Source organism: Dermatophagoides farinae, chromosome 9 (genome assembly GCF_024713945.1).
Source record: "Dermatophagoides farinae isolate YC_2012a chromosome 9, ASM2471394v1, whole genome shotgun sequence".
Lineage (NCBI taxonomy): Eukaryota > Metazoa > Arthropoda > Arachnida > Sarcoptiformes > Pyroglyphidae > Dermatophagoides > Dermatophagoides farinae.
The window spans coordinates 73,191-97,857 of NC_134685.1; the positions used below are offsets into that span (position 1 = coordinate 73,191).

The 24,667-nt window shown below is 37.7% G+C and overlaps 5 protein-coding genes across 6 annotated transcripts; 2 read left to right on the plus strand and 3 right to left on the minus strand.

Moving 5' to 3' along the window:
* The first annotated feature begins 1,929 nt into the window (after positions 1–1,929).
* On the plus strand, positions 1,930–16,760 carry pros (homeobox protein prospero). Of its 2 annotated transcripts, XM_075733986.1 has the most exons (6): positions 1,932–3,167; positions 7,434–9,777; positions 9,830–12,306; positions 12,385–12,539; positions 15,172–15,316; positions 15,416–16,760. In XM_075733986.1, exons 2-6 carry the CDS (start codon positions 7,521–7,523, stop codon positions 15,593–15,595), a joined length of 5,214 nt encoding a protein of 1,737 aa, XP_075590101.1. In that variant the 5' UTR covers positions 1,932–3,167; positions 7,434–7,520; the 3' UTR covers positions 15,596–16,760. The 2 variants fall into 2 exon arrangements, with proteins under 2 accessions (XP_046917048.2, XP_075590101.1); XM_047061092.2 differs by having other exon boundaries at positions 1,930–3,167; positions 9,830–12,539.
* Positions 16,761–17,890: 1,130 nt separating this feature from the next.
* Saysd1 (SAYSVFN motif domain containing 1) lies at positions 17,891–18,955 on the plus strand. The gene has a single exon (XM_047061761.2). It carries the CDS (start codon positions 17,891–17,893, stop codon positions 18,713–18,715), a length of 825 nt encoding a protein of 274 aa, XP_046917717.2. The 3' UTR covers positions 18,716–18,955.
* On the minus strand, positions 18,768–21,257 carry Cog2 (conserved oligomeric Golgi complex subunit 2). Its single transcript, XM_047061760.2, has 2 exons — positions 18,970–21,257; positions 18,768–18,910 (listed from the first exon to the last, which is right to left on the minus strand). Exons 1-2 carry the CDS (start codon positions 21,175–21,177, stop codon positions 18,821–18,823), a joined length of 2,298 nt encoding a protein of 765 aa, XP_046917716.2. The 5' UTR covers positions 21,178–21,257; the 3' UTR covers positions 18,768–18,820.
* Positions 21,258–21,293: 36 nt separating this feature from the next.
* On the minus strand, positions 21,294–22,647 carry Sas10 (UTP3 small subunit processome component Sas10). Its single transcript, XM_047061698.2, has one exon. It carries the CDS (start codon positions 22,645–22,647, stop codon positions 21,364–21,366), a length of 1,284 nt encoding a protein of 427 aa, XP_046917654.2. The 3' UTR covers positions 21,294–21,363.
* Positions 22,648–22,666: 19 nt separating this feature from the next.
* On the minus strand, positions 22,667–24,241 carry Mo25 (calcium binding protein Mo25). The gene has a single exon (XM_047061700.2). The coding sequence runs from the start codon at positions 24,239–24,241 to the stop codon at positions 23,228–23,230; it is 1,014 nt and encodes a 337-aa protein (XP_046917656.1). The 3' UTR covers positions 22,667–23,227.
* Between the last annotated feature and the right edge of the window lie 426 nt (positions 24,242–24,667).

The window sequence follows — 24,667 nt, forward strand, 5'->3', positions numbered from 1 at the left end:
GCGTGTCTGTCATACTCGCGTGCCTGAACTGTTTTCGCATTTACCTCTTGGGTCACCATATTTTCATCATCATACATCTGGTCTGCCTGATAAAATGTGAAAATGGTCTTTCTGACCGGACTTTGGACACAAGCACACGACAGATGCTGTCCGTTTATAGTATTTGTGTCATTATTGATCATTACCGTTATTTTTATGATGAAATTGATTCACAAAATAAATTAAGCAAATTAATTAGATGGGAAAACAAGGTGATTTTGATTACAAACTGCCTAGGTGTAACTTTGATGAACTTTTTTTGTTTTTTGTTTTCGGTTTTTCGACACTTTTGCATTGTTCGTTATCTAAACTAATGTGTCTAACTAATCTAAGTGAATGAATGAATGAATGAATTTGCAGAACTGTATCGTTATTCTAGAACTGGGCGTCATCACTAATATCATCGACTTTTCTTTGTCTTTTTGTAATTTCATGATTACGATTACGATGATGGTGATGGTGATGGTGATGGAGGAAAGCAATCACACACACACATACTAAGATCCTGGTGTTTATAATAATGATGATTCATTAATGCGACACCATGCAAATATTTTACATGACTTTAGTCATATATCCAATATCCAAGTTGCCATTTCAGATCTAACCAGTCATCATCATCATCATCATTATCATCATCATCGTAGTCGTCTAACAATAACAAATCATTGCTTGTTGTTGTTTGGTGAGAAATAATGTGCATGAATCGAGGGCTACTAAAAATGAAGAAATCGTCGTTTGTCGTCATTGTCGTTATTGTTGTTGTTGTTGATAGAACAACAAACAATTCGGGACGAATGAAAATGATGGAGCAAATTATGATTTGTGTGCATTCACTGATGGCTTTTCTGTCTTTATGCATGATAATCAACATAACAATGTATGATGGCCACCCCGTTTTCTTCCGTGTTTTTCGTTTCGGATTCATGTTTAGCTTAGTCTTGTTCAGTGTTTGTTTAATCAACAACATTCGATTCGATTCTAGGTCATCCTAGTGAGAAATAGAGTTGATTATTCATCATCAAGATGCTTCTCAAACACAGAGCCATTCGGTTGAGAAATGCACCTGTCATCTGAATAGATGGATAGAATATAGATGGGCAGCACACTATTCCAATTCGAACATTATCGTCATTACATTATTGATTGAAATTGAGCAGAGTTTTACTTTTTCTTTCTCTTTGTCGTTGTCTTTGTTTCGGCCATCTTGTGTGTTGTCTCTCTATCACTATGTCTGTCCAACCATTTTTAGTTCCGTTTTAGTGTTTTGCCACGCCTAAAACTTATGGCAAAAAAAAGAGAAGTATCTGAAGGATTGTTTCTTGGCGTCACTCAGACGACGACAATGTTTTTCGTCAGATATTCTTTGATCGTAGCTCACAGTCTCAGTAGTGGCGTTTCACTTTGTACTTTTCTATACACACAACAATTCTTTCTGCCTTGGTGCTACCATCCGTTTCCACACACACAAACAAAGACAATGCCTTAGTGCTTGAATGGCTCCCACACACTCACACACACACACACACATCCAGCCTACTTCTTGCTTTTCTAGAATTTCTTTTTTTCCTCAGCACATCTTTGGCTTCTTTTCTTTGTTGTACAACAGAAAAATAACCAGAAAAAACGCCTTCTTTCATGAACGCGCCTTCTCTCTTTCATTCATTGTTTATTATTGTATTCAATGAGTACATGACCATCTTAGTGATATGGCAACAAGATGGCTACCATCTGTGGTGGCCATCATTATCAGGATGAAATATAGGAATCATATGATAATGATGGTCGTTGTTAGGCGCTATGCAACAACAAGACAGATTAGATGTACCAAATTTCATTATTTGTCACATTTGTATATGCACACACACACACACACAATTCCTGACTGAAATAATGATGGTCGTCGTATCGTATCTAACGTGAGAGAGTGAGGCTTATTTTCATTACATTAGAAGTACATGATGTATATGCTGATGGATAGATAAATGGCATCCGATTTACTACTTACTGCTGCTAGATTTTGATGTTGTTGTTGGGCGCCATACATTATCCAATATACAACTGGCTACTATGACATGAAAAGATGATATTTGAAAAATGAAAAAAAAAACAAAAAACAAAACTAAGCTATCAGCCACCACCACTACCGAACCTTAGATCATCACACACACACACGCATATTTAGTTAGCCTGCATCCATCCAACTATTGATAATAACATTCGATTTACACGAGAAAAAATGCAGCCAGGAGCATCGAGAAATCAAAAATGAGAATGCATTGTATGCATGCGCGCAATTCATATCAGTTGAAATAAAGCAACAAAAATGAGAGAGATTCAAGAGAATGAGATGGATGGCACACACACACACAACACACATTATGTATTCGTATTACCAGTGGTTTGTCATTCCGAAAAGAAATCATCATTATTTAGACGCCACCGATGATGATCAGAAAGAAAACAACCAATTCATTTGTTGCCTCGATCTTGATGTAGTCACAGTGTGTATATGGTCATCATTATTTTAGTGAATTTTGACATTTTATAATCGAATGCATACTACCACCACGACAACAACAATGAATAAATCGACCACCATCATAATGATCAAATAGACATTTATCTCTCTCTCTCTCTCTCTCCATGTCTATGTCTATCTGATGTTAACACAACATTAGCCATCCATCTCTATATCAACAATATTGCTATTGTGAACTGAATGATTCAGGCGAATCATCATCATCATCATGATGATGATCGACCAACACCGAATACGAATGTGAATGAACCCACAAAAACTACATCGAACTACGAACCACAACAACAACAACAACAAACATGGACAAAGTGAATGTTTGAATTTGTTGCTAAAATCACCACAATTCAATTCTTATGCTTGTTGATTGAACAGATCGGAAATTGATGGTCATACGAATACGATAATCTCAACCATCAGCAGTAGTGTAGTGATTGCAATGATTGTGTGGTACCATCATGCTTCTTATCGCACTCATTATCATTCATTCATTCCAAATTTGAAACCCTTATAATTTATTCAATTGTTTTTCATTCAAGTGATCCATTCATTTAATCATTAATCGATTGTTTCATAATACAACCATCAGGTGAGTTTTTTTTCCAACATCATCTTGTGACGCCTTTTCAGTGCTTCATTTGTTGTCTTTTTTGCAAGACAAGTGTGTGTGTGTGTGCATGCATTAATGTCTGACCTTTGAAATGGAGTCAAAGTCTATATGTTGTGTGTTGAGGTTGATTTCTTTCAGGAATAAATTGGCCAAATCGGTCTGCATTCGATTCACGCATCAATGTAAATGTATGTCTACTGCCACTTGTTGCTATGAGCGTTCTTTTTTCTTTCATTCGTTTTACACTTGTTTTCGTTTTGGTTTAAAAATTGAAAATTTCTAAGGAGCGATATAGGTCTCATTTTTCCAAATTATAATGACAGCAGCCACACACACACACACACACATACAGAGATAGAAAAACGGAGAGAAACGAGCATCAAACATTTCTATCTAGTCATGTCTTGTGGGATGGAAAGATGTTTTCCCTGGCAACTCAGGAGTGGTCAATCACGCACACTGTCCAGTAGCAACTACTTGATTACTATAAGATCACAATGATGATGTCCATCCATTGTCTTTGAATGTGATCGATCGATGATGTGATTTCGTAATTCATTTTTGCATGACATACATACATTTTTCAATTTTGAATCATAATAATAACTTGAACATGATGTGAATAGTTTCGTTTCCAACATTTATTTTTCATCCTGTTTTCTGCAACTGGCTCCCAAAAATACATCCGTATCCAAAAAATACATACATTAAGGCCATTGTGTGTGTGTGTGTGTTTGGATGGATACCTTGGGTGGAGATTTGAATATAACCATCATATTATGATGATGATGAGATGTAGTCATTCTTTTCTAAACAATAATCATTGCCTTTTCAGATAATGTCAATAAAGTTTGTTTTTTGCTTATGATTCGCCCTAACGATGTGTTCTCTCCATTGAAACATCTCTCGTCGTAAACACACATCAATCCAAGGCAAACAGAGCGCATCCCAATTTTGTGCTTATTGTGTTTAATGTAACTGGTTGATTGTAGTCTCATTTCGTCGGTGATGACAATAACGGCATTGAATAGCTACTGTTGTCGCTGTTTCTGCCAATGGGCGTCATCCTGTGTCCTTATGAAAGCTAATTAAGTTTCCAATTTCACACACACACACACACACACACACCGGAACTTATCTCGTCCACCAAATACACAATAGATTTACTGGGCTGAACTGAATCCCCGATGATGATGATGATGATAGACATAGATGGCTTGCTTAGCTCAACTCTTTTACCTCTGTCGCTGACCTTTGACATGTCTGTCTTTTATCTAGTCTGTCTGGTATACCAATACTAACCGGATTTCGATTCCATCCTGCATTCATTTATTCATTCATTCATCATAAGGCCATTTGTGTGTATATGGTGTAATGTGCATTACATAGATTTCTATGAACGGATGTGATCATGCCACATACAATAGCTCTCTCTCTCTCTTTATCTTTATACGTGTCTTGATTGCTGTACTGCCACGTGTGAAGGAAATGCCTTCTTTCCTGTGTGTCTAGGTGTGTGTGTGTGTGTAAAGTTAAGAAATACTTCTTGATCATAGATTTTCGAGGTCAAATGAAATTGTTGTATATCTCATTGTGTCACTGGGTCTCAGGTCGACAAACTTACCAATATATATGTGTGTGTGTGTTAATGCATATGACGTGAAGCAATTGGCTTGTAAGAAAGTGGCCGAATCACTTGAGCTAAGGAAATAGACTTGTCATTGTTTGTTGTTGAAATTAAGTTGACATCCGTTCAACACTTGCCACGTTACTTGGGCATCTCTCTTCATATGTCGATATGTCACATGATCGTTATGTCTTAGTTATGAACAGGCACACTTGTTGTTGTTGAGCAAACATTCACCAAATGCAAATTAGACTCATTATTACTATATGGTCATTGTTGGCAAATATTTGCTTAATTACACTATGATTATTACCGATCGCCCATTGTCCATTCTTTGTCGTACGTCTGACATACGCCAACACACTTTTGTGTATAGCAAACAATGCGATGCTTAAGATGGTCAAATATTTGAATAAACCACACAGGTAAAATCTCACTTTTTAATTTGCCAAAAAAATTGATTGAGTAAAAGTGATGTGATAGTTAGTTAGCAATAGTCCTTGAACCCTGTGTTCTTAGAAATGCCAATATTGCATTCGTGTGTGTGTGTGTGTGTGTGCGAGTCTATATCGGATGTATGGAGGGGTAATTAGTGCTAAAACAAACAAGCAATAGACATTCGATCATTTTGCTTGATTCGTCGTTATTGCTGTTCAATATGATGATGAGGTCCATTCAACTCTAAAATGGCAATGGCCAATCTGCAATTTCCTCGAATCGAATATGAATTTGATGTAGCCATGTTGATGGTGATGAATACATTAAGACGAACGACCATCGCTCTATTATTATCCGGTCTACACGACACGACAACAAAACAACCGTTATCGGGTTTGGTTATTGATTTCATTTCATTTCATTTCATTTCACTTCATTTGGGCTGGGCATCGTATAATGTTTGTGTAAATCGGATGAGACAAAATATAGCGCAAACATCATCATCACCATACTAATAATAATTTGACCAACAAAAGTCATCAACGAAAGCATCTCTTTTGGTTTGTTTCGTTTCATTTGTCAACCACCGTATTGCACACCTAGCCCCGTTGTATTATATGACTGTTTGTGCTTGTTGATTGTTATTTTCTGTTTTGTGTGTTGTGTGTTGTTTGCTTGATTGTGGCTAATAATAAATGAAATTCGCTACTCATAGTCCAATTATTCAACAAATGTCAGCTTCCGGCGCCTTTTCAATGATGATCGAAACTCATCTAACTGTAACGCGAAAACAACGACAATCATCATCATCATTTGGATGTTGTGTGTTCCCACGCACACCTTTAGTCCAATTCAATCATATGGCTAGCATATCATTTGTTGTTGTTGTTGTTGCTGTTGCTGTTGCTTTCTGCTTGTCTTGTCTTGTCTTCAATATTCATTCAGCGAAAACACACAAACAACCGGATCCACTTGTGTCGTTGTTAATGGACAAACGCGTGTTGTTACAATTCTCATAATGATAAGACAAGTTTCACCATCTCAGTCTGGTCAATGTCTAGGCGGCAATTGAAGCAATTCGATTTGCTTCATTTACCATCTCATTCAGCACATTCACACACACACCCGGTCTCTTTATCTTTGTCCTCTGACCACTGGTTGTAATTACAGTGATGATGATCATGATTGACCACTACTTAGGTCAAGTTTTTTGGCCACGTGTCTATTGATAGCCTTTGGGCGAAATTACCCTACAGAGTCTCTTACTTTCTTGGCTTTTACCAATCTTGTTTCTGTCTGTCTGTCTGTCCGTGTGTATGTATTGAATCAATCCATGATTGCATTTGGTTGATGCTGGAATAAATTTAATTTTATTTAAGCCAATCAAATTTAATCCACTAGTTTACCGAAAAATTTAGTATGTAGTTTGCAGTTAATATTGATATCGTTGTGTTGAAAAATAATAAAATTCGTAAAAACCTCCGACCGTTCTTTTTTTTATTTTTTTTGTTGAAAATTCCATTGCCGTAAACGCAAAGTGAGTGAGAAAGATGTCGGATATTAATATAGCTCTAATTCTTATACCGGATATTGATGATGAAAAATTTTTTCTCCATTCACCGATTCCAGGATTTAGTCAGCCTAGTTGGCTACTGATTTATTTGTTTTTCCACTGACTTTAAAGCAACAAAGAAATACAATGGAAATTGTCAAATTCACTGATGAGGCATTAGACTTCCGAAAGAATCGGCTAATTAATTAGTCAACACCAAACGCGATACACGATAATAGACAGTCAGGCCGGAACTAACTAGCTTGCCAAGAATGAAATGAGTTTTCACTCGATCACCTTAGCCTCACCCAAAATATAGACGATGATGGTGAACACACAAGAACGTACGTGTTACGCTTGGCTTGCCCGTAGCCAAAGTCAAATCATTCATCCATACCAAAGGTCTCATCATTTATGTCGTCGTCGTCGTTTGACGCCCAAATCTGATGATGAAATCTTGTTCCGTCTCTCATTAAAAATGTTCTTTGTCTTTGTTCAATATCAACAAACACATTGGACAAAGATAATGACAGTTTCTTGGCAATGAACAATGAACAATATACCGGAACCTGAATAAACCCCGTTATACTAATTGTTTTCTTTTCTTTTCTTTTCTTTTTTCGACCAGGTGATTACCAACATAAATCAATCATTGTCATAAATTACCGGGTTGAACAAGCCCGACAAAACCGAAATCACAACGGATCATTACTACATGAATCGTTTGGCTAGTGGTGAACAAGTGTTGAATCCATTCAATCATCATAGATTGTCCATAGCCAACAACGTAACAAATTTTACAAACAGTTCACCGTACGCCTCTTGGATCCGTCCAACAACCCGAAGTGTCCTTAAACATCATCATCATCAACAACAACAACAACAACAGCAGCCGCACAACAGTTTCCCATTGGATTCATCGTCATCAATACGAAATATCGTTATGCCTCATCACCAGAATCTACATCATCATAGTGGACATCATCACCAGTCTTCGGCGGCCGGTTCAGCATCCTCATCATTGGCTTCATCATCTTCATCATCTTCGTTAGCATCGAACAATAATAATAAACCGGTCAAAATGAAACGAACTCGACAACGTGTCGATGCTGGTGAACCACGTAATAGCTATGCTAGTATAGCCAATTTCTCATCACGCGGTGGTTACCATGGTTATAATAATCATAAATATGGATCCAACAGCAACAACAGTGGTAACCATCACCACCATCATCAACAACATCACCATCATAATCAGCGAATGTCGAATGAAGCATCTTCAGCCGCATCAAATGGAAACAATCTTCATGCGAATCGTCTAGCTGGTAACAGTGGCAGCAATAATCACAATCTCAATTATCATTCAATGTCCGATGTTGCCGCTATGAGCCAGCATCATCATCAAATGTCAGATATGGCTACATCACATCACCACCATCCATCATACAACAGTGGTGTTTGTGGCAATAGTAATGCTAGGAAAAGTGTGCTCAGAGATTCATCATCATTTTACCCTGGCCACCGATCATCGTGTGCCACCACCGATGCAATCATGGAACATCAAGCCACTTTGTTTCAGCAATTATGTCAACAGAGTCCAATGGCTGCATTCATGTCGGCAAATCATCATACACCAACACCACAAACGCCGATGACCACAGCAGCACCAGGGTCAAATAAATCTCCACCATTTCCCTCATCTATCAACACCAAGTTTGCCGGTGGGCAACAACATCCTTCAACTACATCGTCAACAACGATGATGGCGGCTGCAGATCAATTCAACACTACCGGTACTGGCTATAATCAAGCGGCTGCATTTCTAACGCAATTACAATCGTCAATGAATCCCAACAATGATAACAATATGGCCATGGCAGCCAATTTCTTGAACAATCTACAGGCAAATGAAATTGCAGCAGCAGCCGCTATGGCTAATTCCTCTTTGTTTAATGCAAATAATGTGGCTGCGGCTGCCGCTTTCGATGCTCAATTATTACGAGATATCCTCGAAAGTGGAGCTGCAGCCGCTGCCGCTGCTGCTGCTGCTGCAGTTTCTACAGCGAATAACAACATCACTACGAATAGCCTGGTTGCAATGCAATCGAATGTAGAATCGAAAGATAAAACACAACTAGCGTCCAGCAATGAGCAATCACTACATTCATCCAAACATTCTTATCCATTGTCAACAACCAACGATGCTAGTGAACTGAACAAATCATCTCGTAATGGCTCTGTATCGACCGGAAATAAACACAGATTCAGTGTCGACGATCTAGATGGCTGTGCGAGAAACCTTTTATTTGATTATATAGCCGATCCAAATATTAATTCGATCAATCTGATGGAACAATCTTGTCTTGGAACCTCATCGACCCCATCATCAACGACAATCCACGATGAACACGCGATCAACAATGATCCTACTGCTGCTGCTGCTGCTGGTGGTGGTTCGGAAGAAAAGAATCGTCAACGAACAGACGACGACGATCAGCTAGCCAAGCAAGTGGATCACCAAAGCCATGAGGCCAATGATTATGCTGTTGTCTACGACGACGATCCAGTTAAGCAAGCCGAATCATCACATACTGAGAATAATAATGATCCTAAGATGATAAGAGCTACAAGTCTTGCCGAAAGTAGTGGTATTGATGACAACAACAACGACGACGACGATGATGATGATGATGATGATTGTCGTAGTGAAGTGGTGGTTACACCAACAACAGCCGATGATGATATCGAACGGGACGGAAATCTGGTTAAGGAGGAGCGACGTATAACTCGTGGTCGACCTCCGTTACATTCATTACACAGCAATGCTGTTGTAACACTGTCACAACAGCAAACACGATCCAATCAATGTACGACGACAACAGTGAACAACAACAGTAGCTTAGGATCGACCTCCTCTTCATCAACATCATCATCGTCGTCATCTCCATCGGCTGAGGAAACTATTTCTTTAGGTGAGTTTGTCGTCTTTGCATTCATTCATTGCTTACATCTCGTTCGATGTAGATCGTTTTTCATCTTTGTCGGCAAACCGTAAACAGCAACAACGAGATTCGAATTGTGACCAAGACGTCGTCAACGACGATTACATAGAAAACATCCAAAATAATTCGATTGATCGTTCAAACGAAAACTTGTGTTCGAATATGCTATTGGAAACGGTGCCCAACACCAACACTACAGTAACCAGCATCAATAATCGACTAAGAAGTCAGCCAATGATGAAATCCGATATTGATGATGATGATGATGTTGAAACCGCTAATGGTGGACATCATCCTGGTGGTGATGACAGCAACAACAAAGCCACCACAGTTACACAATCATCAATGACCACAACTAATGGACCTTCGGCAGGTATCATCATCAATGGTTGCAAGAAACGCAAACTATATCAACCACAACAATCGAGCAAAATGCTCAACACAAGCAATGGCAGTATAGACACCGAAGACGATATGGAAGATGATGATGTCGGTGATGGTGATGTACTTGACGATGATGATGATGATGATGATGATGGTGATGGTGATGGTGATGATGATGAGGAAGCTAATTCAAATAAACGTCGTCGACGATCATTGATCGGGGTCGAAGACATTACAGCTGGTGGTGCTACTGAAGCCGAACTAGATGATGAAGGATATGACGAGAGTGGTATACATCAAGAACAACAACATCAACAATCGTTACGACAACGTCCGCGATCCATCGAACAACAACAAAAGTCAAGTGAGTCAAATGTCAATATTAATAATAAAGAATTGGATCTTTCATCCAATAACAACATTAACATCAACAACAACCACAACAATAATGAGTCGCAAGCAGTCACTGGCATGACTACTACCGGACGTACATTGAACAATATGAACATGGAAAATGCACAGAATTCTTCATCGTCAGCAAGTAGTAAACGAGCTCGTATTTCGGATTATGAACGAGATTTGAGCAAATTTCAACAACAACTTTTTCAAAAATATACAGCCCTTCAACTCTATCAACAACAACAACAATCAAAAGCCAATCAATCGACAAATGGCCGATCGTCGTCAACGCCGTCATATAATAATAATAATCCACAGCGTTCTAGTCCGGTTACCAATGTCATGATGATGAACACAATGATGTCAATGAACAACAACAATGATAATAATAACCACAGTGATTGTGATATGATGCAAATGTTTGCGGCTGCTGCAGCAGCAGATTCTTTTGGTGGTCACATTTCACCATCATCATCATCACATGGACAACAACAACAACAACAATTATCAACGGTTTCAGAAAAATTTTGCAAAATTTACGATATGGATCTATTTGTGGAAACAGTCACATCACAAGTGATACAATCAATGACAAGAATTGTCGCCAATTCAATCCGATCACAATTGGAAGCTCAACAACAGCAAACACAACAACAGAATCATCAGCGATCATCGTTAAAAGATCAAAATCATACTACAGTCCCCAAACTAGGAGCCACCACCGATCTTTTGGCTCAGATGTTAGACGCTAAATATTCACGTCAAATCAAAATGGCTACATCTCCCAACAACAATGGTCATCATAAGAATGGCCGTGATACAGCCGGTAGTCCGTTTGTGATGGCAGCCGCTGCATCATCATTGGAAACTTCACCAATCAACAAACCATCATCGTTTGTGTATCCACCAAACGCTGGTGGATATTACGGCAAACAAGCAAGCGGTGTTTATGGTCGTGATACTCCAGTCATGATGGTCAATATGAACGGAGTTCGCGATACGACTCCCGCGTCATCAGCGTCCAACGTTTATGGTGGCCGAGTGGTGGATACAACTGCAGCTGTCTCACCGGTAATGGCCGCCGAACAAACCGAAGCCATTTCATTGGTGGTAGGACCAGCCAAAAAACGTCGAAACAAAGTTACCGATTCACGATTGCCAGTCCGTACACCTACCCGGATCACGCGTAACGTGAATGATGACCATATACGAGAAACATCGTCCGTAAGTCCACCCATATTGACCAATTATCCAGCCGCAGCTGCCACGGCCAACTCTTTACCGGTATCATTGGCTAGTCTTCAACATGCAAGCGAATTTTTCGATCCAACCACAGCGGCGGCCACTATCAATACGAGTGCAAAGACATTTCCGTTTGCTGAACAGGCAGCTGCTGCCCGTCTTGCTGGAACATTGTTCAATGTGGACGACGTTGATCAACTGAAAAACAGTCTGACTGCTTCGACCAATGGTTCTTCAATGAATGGTGCAGCTACCGGAACCGATGCCGTCGCTAATGCAGTAGCGGCAGCCGCTACTGCTCACCATTTACGTATGTTTGTCGCTAGTCGAGCTTCACCCGATTCGATGAGTGGTGGTTACGCTGGAGCAGTACTCAGTTCGTATGGTCGTGGTAGTGGAACCGGCAGTGAAAATGGTGGTGATGGTTCCGAAACAAATGATACACAATCCATCTATGATCCATCGATGCCAATGATATCCTTTTCAAACAATCAAACAGCTAGATTTCATTCAAATCCATTAACCGATTCAATGTCCTTAACTTCTTTGCACACTAGTACTTTATCCCCTATGCATCTTAGGAAAGCCAAACTCATGTTTTTCTATGTCCGTTATCCCAGTTCATCGATACTGAAAATGTTTTTCCCAGACATCAAATTCAACAAGAACAACACCGCACAATTGGTCAAATGGTTCTCCAATTTCCGGTAAGTTGGAATTTCATTTTCTTTGCTCCAACAAAAAAACATTCGATGCATAAAACCCAATCGCACACACACACGAGAATCCTTGTACGAAACAAACAAAAATTACTGAGAAGTTTGGGTGTTTCTCTTTGTACACACATAGTGATTGCTTGATTGTCGTCCTATCCATCCATCCATTCTTTGGATGGCAATCATTTATATTCATAGTCATGTTTTGTGGTTCGTGTGCCAAACAGATAAAAAGAGCCAGGTGTTTATCACGAGAACGAGAATATACCGCTTTCTCTTTCATTGTGGTCTTTGATCTGTATAACACACAGCTAGCTAGCTGGGGTTCACTTTTTATAATGGCCATTATAAAAATAATAATAACATGCTCGACCTACACACACACAAGACTATTGGGTTCCAGGACCCTGTTTTCATTGACGATGGATGAAACAAGAAGAAAACAGAATATGACACGAGTAATGCAGTCGAGGTCATATCGGTAAGTCGGTTTATGTTTTTTCTCTCTCTCACTCACTCACTTTCCAGGCTCTTTGTTCCAACAATACACACACATACTGGTTGTGCTCCTGGATCTTCTCGCGCTAGTGATCCAAACAAGTATTCCCCTCCATTCATTGTGTTTGATGAATATGATGTGTGTGTGTGTGTGTATTGCCCACGCAATATTCACCAGCGAGGCGATACCAACATCAAGAAAGCTAAACGGGAGAAACCGTTATCTTATTATTGTCGTTGTTATTATTATTATTATTATGGAACAGTTGGTTCGCGCGCGCGATACAGCCGACAATCTTGTTGTTGGTTGGTTGGTGGTTGCTTGTCGTGAGTCATCATAGATCCATGTCTATCATCATCAATCGTAGACGAATTGCATATGTGTGTGTGTGTGTATAGATGCAAGATAATAGATAGAGCAGAATGAGATGCCTTTTGTTTGGCCATTCCCGAAGAATACACATAAATCGACGGACAAACGAACGAACTGAGAACGGGACTGAGGCAAAACTCTCTGGATTCGGACGACAATCCAAACATTCAATTCTTTTGCATTTTCTTTTGTCTAGGTTTGGTTGGATTCATTTCATTCATCCATTCACTTTCTCATTCTCTGCTTGTTCTTATTATTTATTGTTCGTCTTTCTCTTTTGATTGTACATCAGACTCGTTTCAGTTTTCGGTTTTCGCTTCTCACTTTTTTCTTCAAAAATATACAACCGATTTTTTTGTTTTCGTTCGTTATTCGTTATTCGGTCACTGGTAATGTTGGTTGAAAACACTGCTATTATTGCTACTTTACGTATACAGAAGATGTGGTCTGTACGGGAGAGGGAGAATAAGCAAAGAGAATCTATGAATGTGCACATCATCATCAGGGTTGTGTCAATGTCTCAATGATGATGATGATGATGATGATGATGATGATGATGATGATGATGTGCTTAGCTAAATCGATTCTAAGAATCAATGCAATCAAAAGACCGATTTTGGGATGATGTTTGCTTGTGAATGAGATCCAAATGTTTCTATGCTTACACACACACACAGAGAGAGAGAGAGAGAGAGAGAGAAAGAAAGACGAAAGACATCAATGACATTAATCAATCAAGCAATAATAAATTTGTTATTACAGTGTTAGTATGCTATCAACCAATATCCACATAGACACCACGACCTTTGACTGAGTGATTAAATGAATCTCACGAACAGCAACAGCAGAAGAAATAACCACCATCAGGTCGTTTACACAAAAGGGTTATTGCTCTTTTCTCTCTTAGAGTTTCGTCTTAACTTGGTGATGGATGAAAAGGACAAAGTCGATTTCGAAAAAAAGAAAAGGTCACATAGGTAAGCCCGGGTTTCGGCTTTATTTCGTTGGTTAAAAATGCTAACAAGACTTGCTTATTGGCAGCATCTGCATCTTGAAGCACCTGGTGACTTATGTTTGGAATGTCTGATGTCTATTTTTTTTCTTTATTTTGCCTTCTCCATTCATATCATTGCATTGCTGCTTGGTCGTTTAGATTTCCGTGACAACCGGCAGCCATCATATACAGATACATACAAACGAGAGAAAGATGAAAGATGTTTTCGAGTGCTAAGCATACTATTTCCTCCTCTCCTTGAGCTTGGCTTTTGTCATCATCACCAATTTGAAACCATGAAGAATGTGCAATCAAAAAACAAACAAAAAAATGAGACGCGCGACCCAACCAACCAACCAACCGATCGAGCAGAGACGAATGTCTTGGCCCTTTGGTCGATTGGCTTTTGTTTTGTTGTGTTGGGGCCTGCAGCTAGCCAACCTCATGTATCTATTGTTGGCTTGGCCTAGTTTACGTTTAGCACACACACACACACACACACACAAGATCACTTCCTTACCCGACGTCTTAAGTTGGAACTTTGTCTCCTTTTTCGGTTGAATGCTGTTCAGATGGCGGAAATGTATGAACAATTCAATTGAACATTGTTATTACAAAAAGCAAGGTGATTCGGATAGCCATAATCTGCCGTCTTGACAGATATCACAATAATCCCAATGTCTTTCTTTTCACATTATAGCCATGTGAACGATATGTGATGAATAATAATTGTTGGATCTTTTTTTTTTTACCTACAGCGAGTTTTACTACATTCAAATGGAGAAATACGCACGACAAGCATTGAGTGAAGGTATCAAAAGTGCCGATGATCTTCATGTCACTGATGATTGTGAATTATTACGTGTTCTGAACCTTCATTACAATCGAAGCAACCACATTGCGGTAAGTGATACACATAATTATATTCAATCAATCAATTAGCCAGTTGCCATCATCCAATCACTCACCACATGTACATTTCTTTTGCATTGCTGAAAGCAGATCCCGGAGAATTTCCGTTCAGTGAGTGAAACAACATTGCGTGAATTCTTTAAATCATTGCAACAAAACAAAGATACGGAACAATCGTGGAAAAAAGCCATCTACAAGATTATCGCCCGTCTTGACGATAATGTACCCGAGTATTTTAAGAATCCAAACTTTATGGAACAATTAGAATGACAATCAGTATCCATCATCGATGATCTTGAGTGATCACCGTTATTCATCCCCATCATACAATGAATCAATCAACAAACTCAATCAATGCATTGGTTGAGCAATCAACAGCAAATTGCCATTGTGTAATGATGGTGTGGATTTCCCCTTAATCATTGAAATCATCATCCTACTTCCTCTCCCTTTCCTCTATCAACTAGTCCTCTCTATTATATTACTGTTTACAACACACATACTACACACACATCCAACATTTCGTTCATCACATTCCTCTCTCTAATCATACCAGTCATTTTCTAATCATCTAAGTCTCAACAATCACCCACACACACACACACACAGATTACACAATGAAGGCACATCCACCAACAATCTAATCGATAAGCAGCGATGAGTGTACAAAGACTAGTCTCGAAATGGACATTCAACCAGCCACACACACACACACACATTATCACAGATCAATCATCTGGGTTTTCGGGATTCATCAGACATCCACAAAATTGTTAATATTTATAATGAACCCCCTAATTAATAAATCACCCTTTCTAATCCCCGTTCGTTTGTTGCACCCCTTTGCTTATATTATCCACAGTTGCATAATTGTTATTTCCAATTTTTCAAACAAAAATAATGATAACCCTTCAATAACACAATCGATTCTATCTAAATCGATCGTTATTTATATAGATATCAGACCATTTTTTCTGTTAATTTATTGCCGATTGGCTTTCACCTCAGATATTATGCTTACTATATCATTCACTCATCAATTTATCACATTTTGCACAATCCATTGTGTATCTCTTCACCAAAAAACATTGTCCAGATTGATCCATTGAACAAAAACAAAACAAGACAACAAAATCAACAAAAACAACAAAAAAACAAAAAACATACATTGCGCACATTCCATTCTGTCAATATAAATGAATCGATTATCATCTTCAGACATATCCTCCACAGACAAACAATGATATTATTTGTCATTTGTCATTCATACAAATATTTATTCACTTCACTTCACTTCAATTTATACGTGAATGAATGAAACTAACAACAAATTAACCTGGTGATTGCCGCCATTCATTCATTCAATTAATCATCATTCAATTTTTAGGACACAAAATTAATTTTTTCTTTTTTGCTACATTTACATTCAATTTAACATTTAACATACTATACTATTATTAATTATAAATTATAAATTATAATTATAATTATAATAAATATAAATAAATAAATGTTTTGAGAAATATTGAGATTCAAAAGAAATAAAAAACAATTATCGTTATCATCTCATCGTTCCACATTTATTGTTTAAGATTGACATCCGATTCTGATCAACAAGTTGTTTGTCTTTACTCAATTGATCCATTGTTCTATTACAATTGCCATTGTGTTTGTGTATACGTTCCATCCATCAATCGATTGTTACAACGACAACAACAACCGACAATGATAAGAATGTTATGAATGATATTGGTCCTTATAATCATCAATCCAGTTTGATCTCAGAAATTACATTGTTTTGCTGGCTCACTTCTATTGTCTTGTTTCGCTGTTCTCGACAATACGCCCAACAATTGTGCATTTGGCGATTAGCGACAAGCAGTCTGTTGTTGCCTGTTATCGCCAAAAAAAAGACACTCTGCAAACTAACCAAAGATAATGGCGTCAGCTCCGGAAACAAGTTTCCAATCGAAGCAAACAAACAATAAGTTCATTTCATTGGAAAAAAATCAAATCAAATCAAATAAAAGTATATTCCCCACACTCACACTCACACACACACCGAAGTTCAAGACGAATTTCACACATTTGTAGTGGCCCCCAATAGTTGGCCATTTCCTTTCCTTCCTGCCTGACTGTTGTGTTGTGTTTGTTATCGCTGGTCAAGTCCATTGGCATTTATCACTATCTCATGACGCCCATAATGTTCATTTGCTCAAGCAGATGTACACAATGTCTGCGTCTTCATCCGATTTAAACTTGGAGATTTATCAAAACTTCGCAACAACAGCAATAAGACTTTGTCGCACGTTCAACATGACCATAATAAACGACAAAAGCACCGACGATATCGAATCCGGTAACATAAGATAGACACACACACAAACACACACGGCTATTGCCATCATTTTTCCTTTCCTTTACTATTTGCTTTCAATGCCATTCAACAATATCCAATGTATACAACATTTCACTCATAGATGTCTCTAGATATCGTTGTTTATATCATTTATGATGAAATTTTAGACTCGTGTCCAATGTTTACAAATTGAATACTTGTTCAAAATGACAACCGAAAATGGTAACAAAGAAAATGATGCCTGTAAAAGCACTAGCAAAAATCTTACGCCTAAAGAACGTTTGGAAATGTTTCAATCGTCTATAAACAAATTAGAAAATGAAAGCGAAATCAAAAATGTTCGTCAATTACTTCATGAACGATATTTGCAAAGCAGAACTCAATGTCAAAACAACAATCAATTGACAACCGATACTGCAGCAGGTAAACGTTCCAAAGAATCCCAAGATGTTAAAACAACTGATGGTAAGGTCAAAATGGGTCGGCAAATGGCTCGGGTTTTTCGATTCGGAACTGACAACAATCAACTAAGAAATCGACGAAATCCACGGCAGCTACAAGCTCGAGAACATGAAGTCGATCCTTTATTGAATGATCCGAATATTCTTTTTGAGAATTTCGCTTTCGACAATGATGATGAGGCCGAATTTATCGATCATGATGAACACAGGCCAGATTTACCATTCTTTCCTGAACAAACCCATAATGAAGATGATGATGATGACAGTGAAGATTCATTTCGATCACTCATTTTAAGTGCATTCCGTCAATTAACTTGGCGTCGTTGGTCATTCTGGATCATCTGTCTGATATTGTATGCATATGGCCAGTTGCAAGCTAATCGTTATGGATTCGGTGCACCATTCCTTATTGTCGCATTGCTGCTATTTATCATAATCAATTTACGCCGTAAAGCTCCTGGTGAATTGAGTGCATATTCGGTTTTCAATCCAAACTGTCGCCCTATTCCAACAGTCGTTTCGCAAGAACAGCCTAGAGAACAAATCCTTCTCGGATTTGGACCATTATGACGAATGTGATATTAGTGCAATCGAATTAATAAATTTTTACAACTCATGTCAATTTTTATCATACAAGTTACAGTCAGCCAGTACATTAAATCAGATAGGCTTTGTTTATTTTAATAATTTTAATGATTCGATTGTGGCTAACAATTCATTGTATGGCTTTAACGAATAAATATCCACGGCCAGCTTTTCTGTCAACTATGAAAATGAATAAATTAATAAAGGTGAGAATAAACAACAAAACACATGGAACTTACTTGTTTGCCGAATGTGGTTACATCATGATAAATCTGTAACCGTATCTTGTCATCATCGGACATGCCAGATTGTTGGCTCACATTAGCCACCATGGTAGAACCGAGTCCTTTGTGTTTTTTCAATTTTTTCAGGCTATCTTCGGTTTTTTGTACCGAAGTCAATACTTCCAACGTGCAATGTTTATAATGTATTGTTAAATCGTTGAGTATATCGTGCAGACATTGATTAGTGTTGGTCACCATACCAGAATCGTTGCCCAACATTCGCATACAATCGACTAGTTGCCCTATGCATTTATCCACATAGCTGGAAGCTTCTTTCGGTTTCTCTTTATTTGTTCTTCGATATAGGCGAGGTATATCGTTAATCTGGTTCATCCAAACTTTACATTCGCTAACAATTTCATTTCGCATCAACCAGATCACTTTATCAATGGCTGTCGATCGAAAATCGGCAACAAATTCATCAAACGAATGGCGTAGAGAGCCTTCCTGTATCGATTGGTCGGTCAGTCTTCGTACTAAACTGATCTGATAATAGTTTAACCAAAGTGGTTCAATCACATTGTTGAATAACTTTGTCGATTCACTAAGAAATGTATTTGAATCGGCAATCAAAGCAATCATTGTTTGACGAACTAATCTTTTCGTATCACTGTCTGTGTTATTTATCGATGATGATGATGATGATGACTTTTTGACATTGATTTTGGCCAAATCGATTGCCATCAACCAAGTGGTGAATCGAGACAATACTTTCAGTGTTAATTTCCAACAATAGATAAACATGTCACCCATGTTACAATATTGGTCCGATTTTGGCCAACATTCCATCAGATGGTCATGAATCATTTGGCTTACATTCAATCGGTATTGATTTCCTCTTTGATCATCTCCAGTAACGAACGAATAAGCCAATTGATCGAATTGATTTTCCATGTCAGAAGATAACTTACGTAGTTTCATATGGAAATAGACGTTTAGCTTGAATTTTGATTTTAATCGTTTATAGCTTGATTGTTGCTCAAATTGAAACATCATATCTAAGATGCAAGTATGTCGTACGAATTGTTCAACAAATTTAATTGTTAGAAAATAGTTGAGTTCGAATGTATCCAAATCGGACAAATCCAAAAGGATCGGTGATCGTACCAGAAACAATTCGACGAAAGGATTCCAAACGGCCGATACGATCAAATCGAATTTGAATGATGCGAATTGCTTGCAAGTGGTCAATACATGGATCCACATTGACCATTTCTTTTCGATCAAATCGATTGTTCGGTTGAATATGGTGGCCACTTGATTCGATGTGTCGATTATCTCCTGAAAACAAGGCACAACAATACGATTTTGGATCACACGTTCCAATTCCTTTTGATTCTGGCCATCAATCAAATACAAAATAAACATTTGTTCCAGAGCAATGGTCAAATCGTAGGAATTGGGTTCATTTTCAAACTGAATCAGCTCATAATTGAGTAGATACAAAAGCTCATTCTCAAGATCTGCATGGAATCGTTGAGTTGCACTTTCGAAACGATTTAGAAGATTCGACAGAAACGGATTTGTCATATTGGTGGCCTCATCAGACCGAAGACAATCGAAATTGATATTTAACCGTGAAATTAAAGCAGAATTTTCGCCTAAACCGGGATAGATATGTAATCGTTTAGCTTCTAAATTATCCTTACATACGGAAATTCGATTGGATTCGATTTGTTCCAGATTAGCTTCGATTCTATCCAGATAATCAATATTTTTCAGAATTATCGACAGTTTTCTTTTGTTCTCACGAATCTTTTCAAGTCTGTTTTGCTTGGCAGTGATCGAAACGATTGTTTCATCGACCTTGGATCGAGTATGGTCGGTTTCATTTTGGAATTTCAGCACAGGCGTTTTGATGTTCTGAATCAATTTATCGAAGCTGACCAGATTAGCTGATAGATTGACGAATTCAGTGTAATCCTCATTGATCAGATTGACCATTGCTTGTTTGAGCAATTTAAGATAGGCACTTAGATGTTCTTTCAATGTTTCCAATGATTGTACACGTTTACTATTTCGGCGAACAAAGCCATCGACACTGAATGTTTCGTTCAGGAAGTTTTCATCCACAAAACAATAGTATTCTGGAACATCAGGGATGAATGGTTCACGGTGATGGCCACCGTGTTCCATTTGTTTGCCAACATGATGGCCATTCATTTTGTTGACAATTTATGCCGAATGTAAATAAAATCACCAGTTTAGAGACACGCGATCATTTGATCAATCATCAAAAGGCTGCCGTCTATCTTTCAAAAGAAGAACTAAATGAACAATTTTTATGAAAAAAATGAAAATTTTATTTGAAACTGAATTGCTGAGAATAAAATTACAATTTTACAATTATCATTTGAATTTGACACTTTTGACCGCACGAACATTTATGCCCGTTACTTCACCACCATATTTTTGCACTTCTTTTCGTGGTTGTCGTACCTGACCTTTACGTCGGATGACAGCCTTTTCATATTTCTTTCGATATTTCACTCTTGGATTTCGTTGCTCTCGTTTTCGTTTCGGTGTAAGGCCTTTATTCTTTTCCATTTCGTAGGTGATGGCTCGTTTCTCTCCTATATCGGTGATCATTGAACTCTGCTGCTCATCATCATCAGATTCATCATTATCATCGGCAATTGACTCTACATCAATGTCTGGATCAAGTATCGAATCTTGTTTGGCCATGTTTATTTCGGATGCTTTCATAAATCGAATGGGCCGTTTATTTTTGATCGATTCTACTGCAAATTCAATTTGTCGAGAAAATTGGCCATTTTCCTCAATCCAATCATCGAGTTGTTTGATCAATTTTTTATATGAAAACAAACGTTTTATGATTGGATGATCTTTTACTATTTGTCGATCGGTTCGACATTTCATTGATAAATATAACGAGATGTGTGCACAATAATTGGTCAATAATAGCAGTCGTAAGTTTAACATGGATAATGCTGGATTTCTAGTTGAATCACCTATGGATCGATCAAGTTCCCACACCAATGGTTCGAGTTTATTGTTAATTTCATTCATATAATGTTCGAAATCTGTTTTTAACAGTTCCAATTCGGGTGATTCTTGTCGCACAATGGCTGCTTTTTGTGCATCAGTAAGTCCAGCCGGTATACCACCAATTGTCGTCGTTCGTTCGATTGATTTGCTACCGATGTCTTCTTTAACTGTTGTTGTTGATACTTTTGCCGATTTCTGATCAATGTTATCCAATAATAAATCGATACCTAGATCTTGATCACTGATAGATTGCAATAAACGTTTCTGGATCTGTAAAGCTTCTTCTTCTTCATATTGTGCTAGATCTTGGTCGCGTTGTTTTTGACTACGATAATCTTTGTCAATGTAGTCCGTGTGATAGTAAGATTTTTTTTCCTTGCCCCAGGCTTTCACATTTGGCAGACCATCATCATCGTCATCGTCATCATCTTCGAGATCACTGGCCATTTCATCTTTTTTCATTTCAATTTTGAATCGACTAAAACGATCATCATCATAATCATCATCATCGTCTTCTTCATCATCTTCGCTGGCAAGAATTTCATCTTCACCATCATCGCTCAACAGATCATCATCTTGATGGCCATAATCGACTTGACGATCATCATCGCTTGAATCACTCATTATAAAATGAACATTTAAATTTAAATTTTTTTAAAAACTTTATTTTTTATTTTATTATTTTTATTCTGGCAAAAACAGCATGTGCGACACATAAACACATGTTACAAAAAAAAAATCAAGTACCATTCATAAAGAATGTTTTTTTTTTATTAATTCAATGCAACAATGTTGTTGATTGTGGTTTTATATTTCGATCATCCCAGGATTAGAACATAAATTAACATTAATTAATTAATTATAAATCAACAGTGTTTGGTTGAATTTGTTGTGTTCATGCAAGTGTGTACGAATAAATGAATGAAAAAAAAGTAAGAAAATCAAATTAAAATCAAAAATATGACCATCATCAGTGTCATTGTGTGTGTGTGTGTGTGTGTTTGTGTAATATGATAATGATGATAAAAATAATAATAATAAAATAAAATTAGCAAAAACAATGCACAGAACAATTTGTTGGCCAAAAAACCTATACCCATTTCATTTCGAATATTGGATGAATGAATGATGACAAAGACATTTGATGCACGGTAACTGGATAGTTATCACACACACACACACACACTGGCACAAAGACAAATAATCAGTTAGGCTCTTCGATCGGTTTTAGATCTCTTATCTGTTTGATAAGATATGCTTTCTCCTCATTAAATTGTTCATCATCGGCACGATCGGTCTGGAATTTGGTTAGAAAATCAATAAGTTTATCCTTGTTACGTAGAAGAATATCAAGAATCGGTTTCGGCTTGTTTGGATTGGCAACGAATACTTTGAATACATGAAAAGCTTCAAACTGTATGTTTCGGCTACGATTTTTCAGCATTGTCATCATAAGCTTTAGATTATCCTGTGAGCTAATATATCGAGTCATTATGGTGAAATTATGACGATCCAATAGTAGTTCGCCCAACAATTTCAATGACTGTCGTTTAGTGACATAGTTTTCCGAATTCAATAGCTTTTCGTAGCAGGTAAAAAAACGATCATAATTAGTGTCAAGAAATTCGGCCGACAATGTTTTATGTCTAGTCAGCAATTCTTTGAATGTGGAAAAGGCATCGGATGCAATGTCGAATGTGGACACTTCGACATAGTTGAAAAAATTGTAGAAATCATTCGAGTATAGCATTATCTTGGCCAACGCTTCATAACGGGCACATTCACGTAACATTGAGCCACAATGTAATGCAATATCATGTTTCTCATAGCCACGCATCAATGTAAACAATATGTCCGATTTGGTACACATATATTCAACAGTCGGCGATCTGGTACCGATTTGTCGTCGAAGTATGTTGTTGAATATTTGCGCAACATCTTTTTTTGCTTCAAATTCAATTCGGCTTAAATTGTTGATCAATTGTAGCAATAGATTCGTGTTGTATAATTCCTGCGATAACTGAGCAACACCAATGTCGGTCTGTGGTTCGGTATCGCCCGTTCCATATAACATGTTTTTGATGAGCAACAAATTTTTCGATATATCCTCCTGTGCCTTTTCCGCTTTCTTGTCACCTTTTTCCAGGGCCAACAATGCTTCCTGCAAACTCTTTATCAATTCAAATGGACTTTTCGTCGATTTACCGAATAATGGCATGATTACAATCGATATCACGGGGTTAATGGGTCAAACAATACTTGTAAACGTTAAAATAGATCACCAATGGTGATGTTGATGATGAGAACGATGATGTAATGTTCGACTGTTCATTCGTTAATGATCGATACATTTGTTTTATTATGGTTGTATATAATGTTATCGTTTTGTTTTGTTTGAGCTTCGAATCAAACAAACTTCGCCAATCGATATAAACAAACGCACAAACAAACACACACACACACACACACACAGACACGGAAGAGATGTTGTTTTTGAGGACCAGAAGCTATATGGATGTAACCACCAATAAGATTTACACGGACAAAACAGAGACATATAATTTGGATTCACTTTGCCATAATCATTACAGCGAATGAAATATCATTATCGCCATAAATAACAGAAAAATAACAATGCACCACA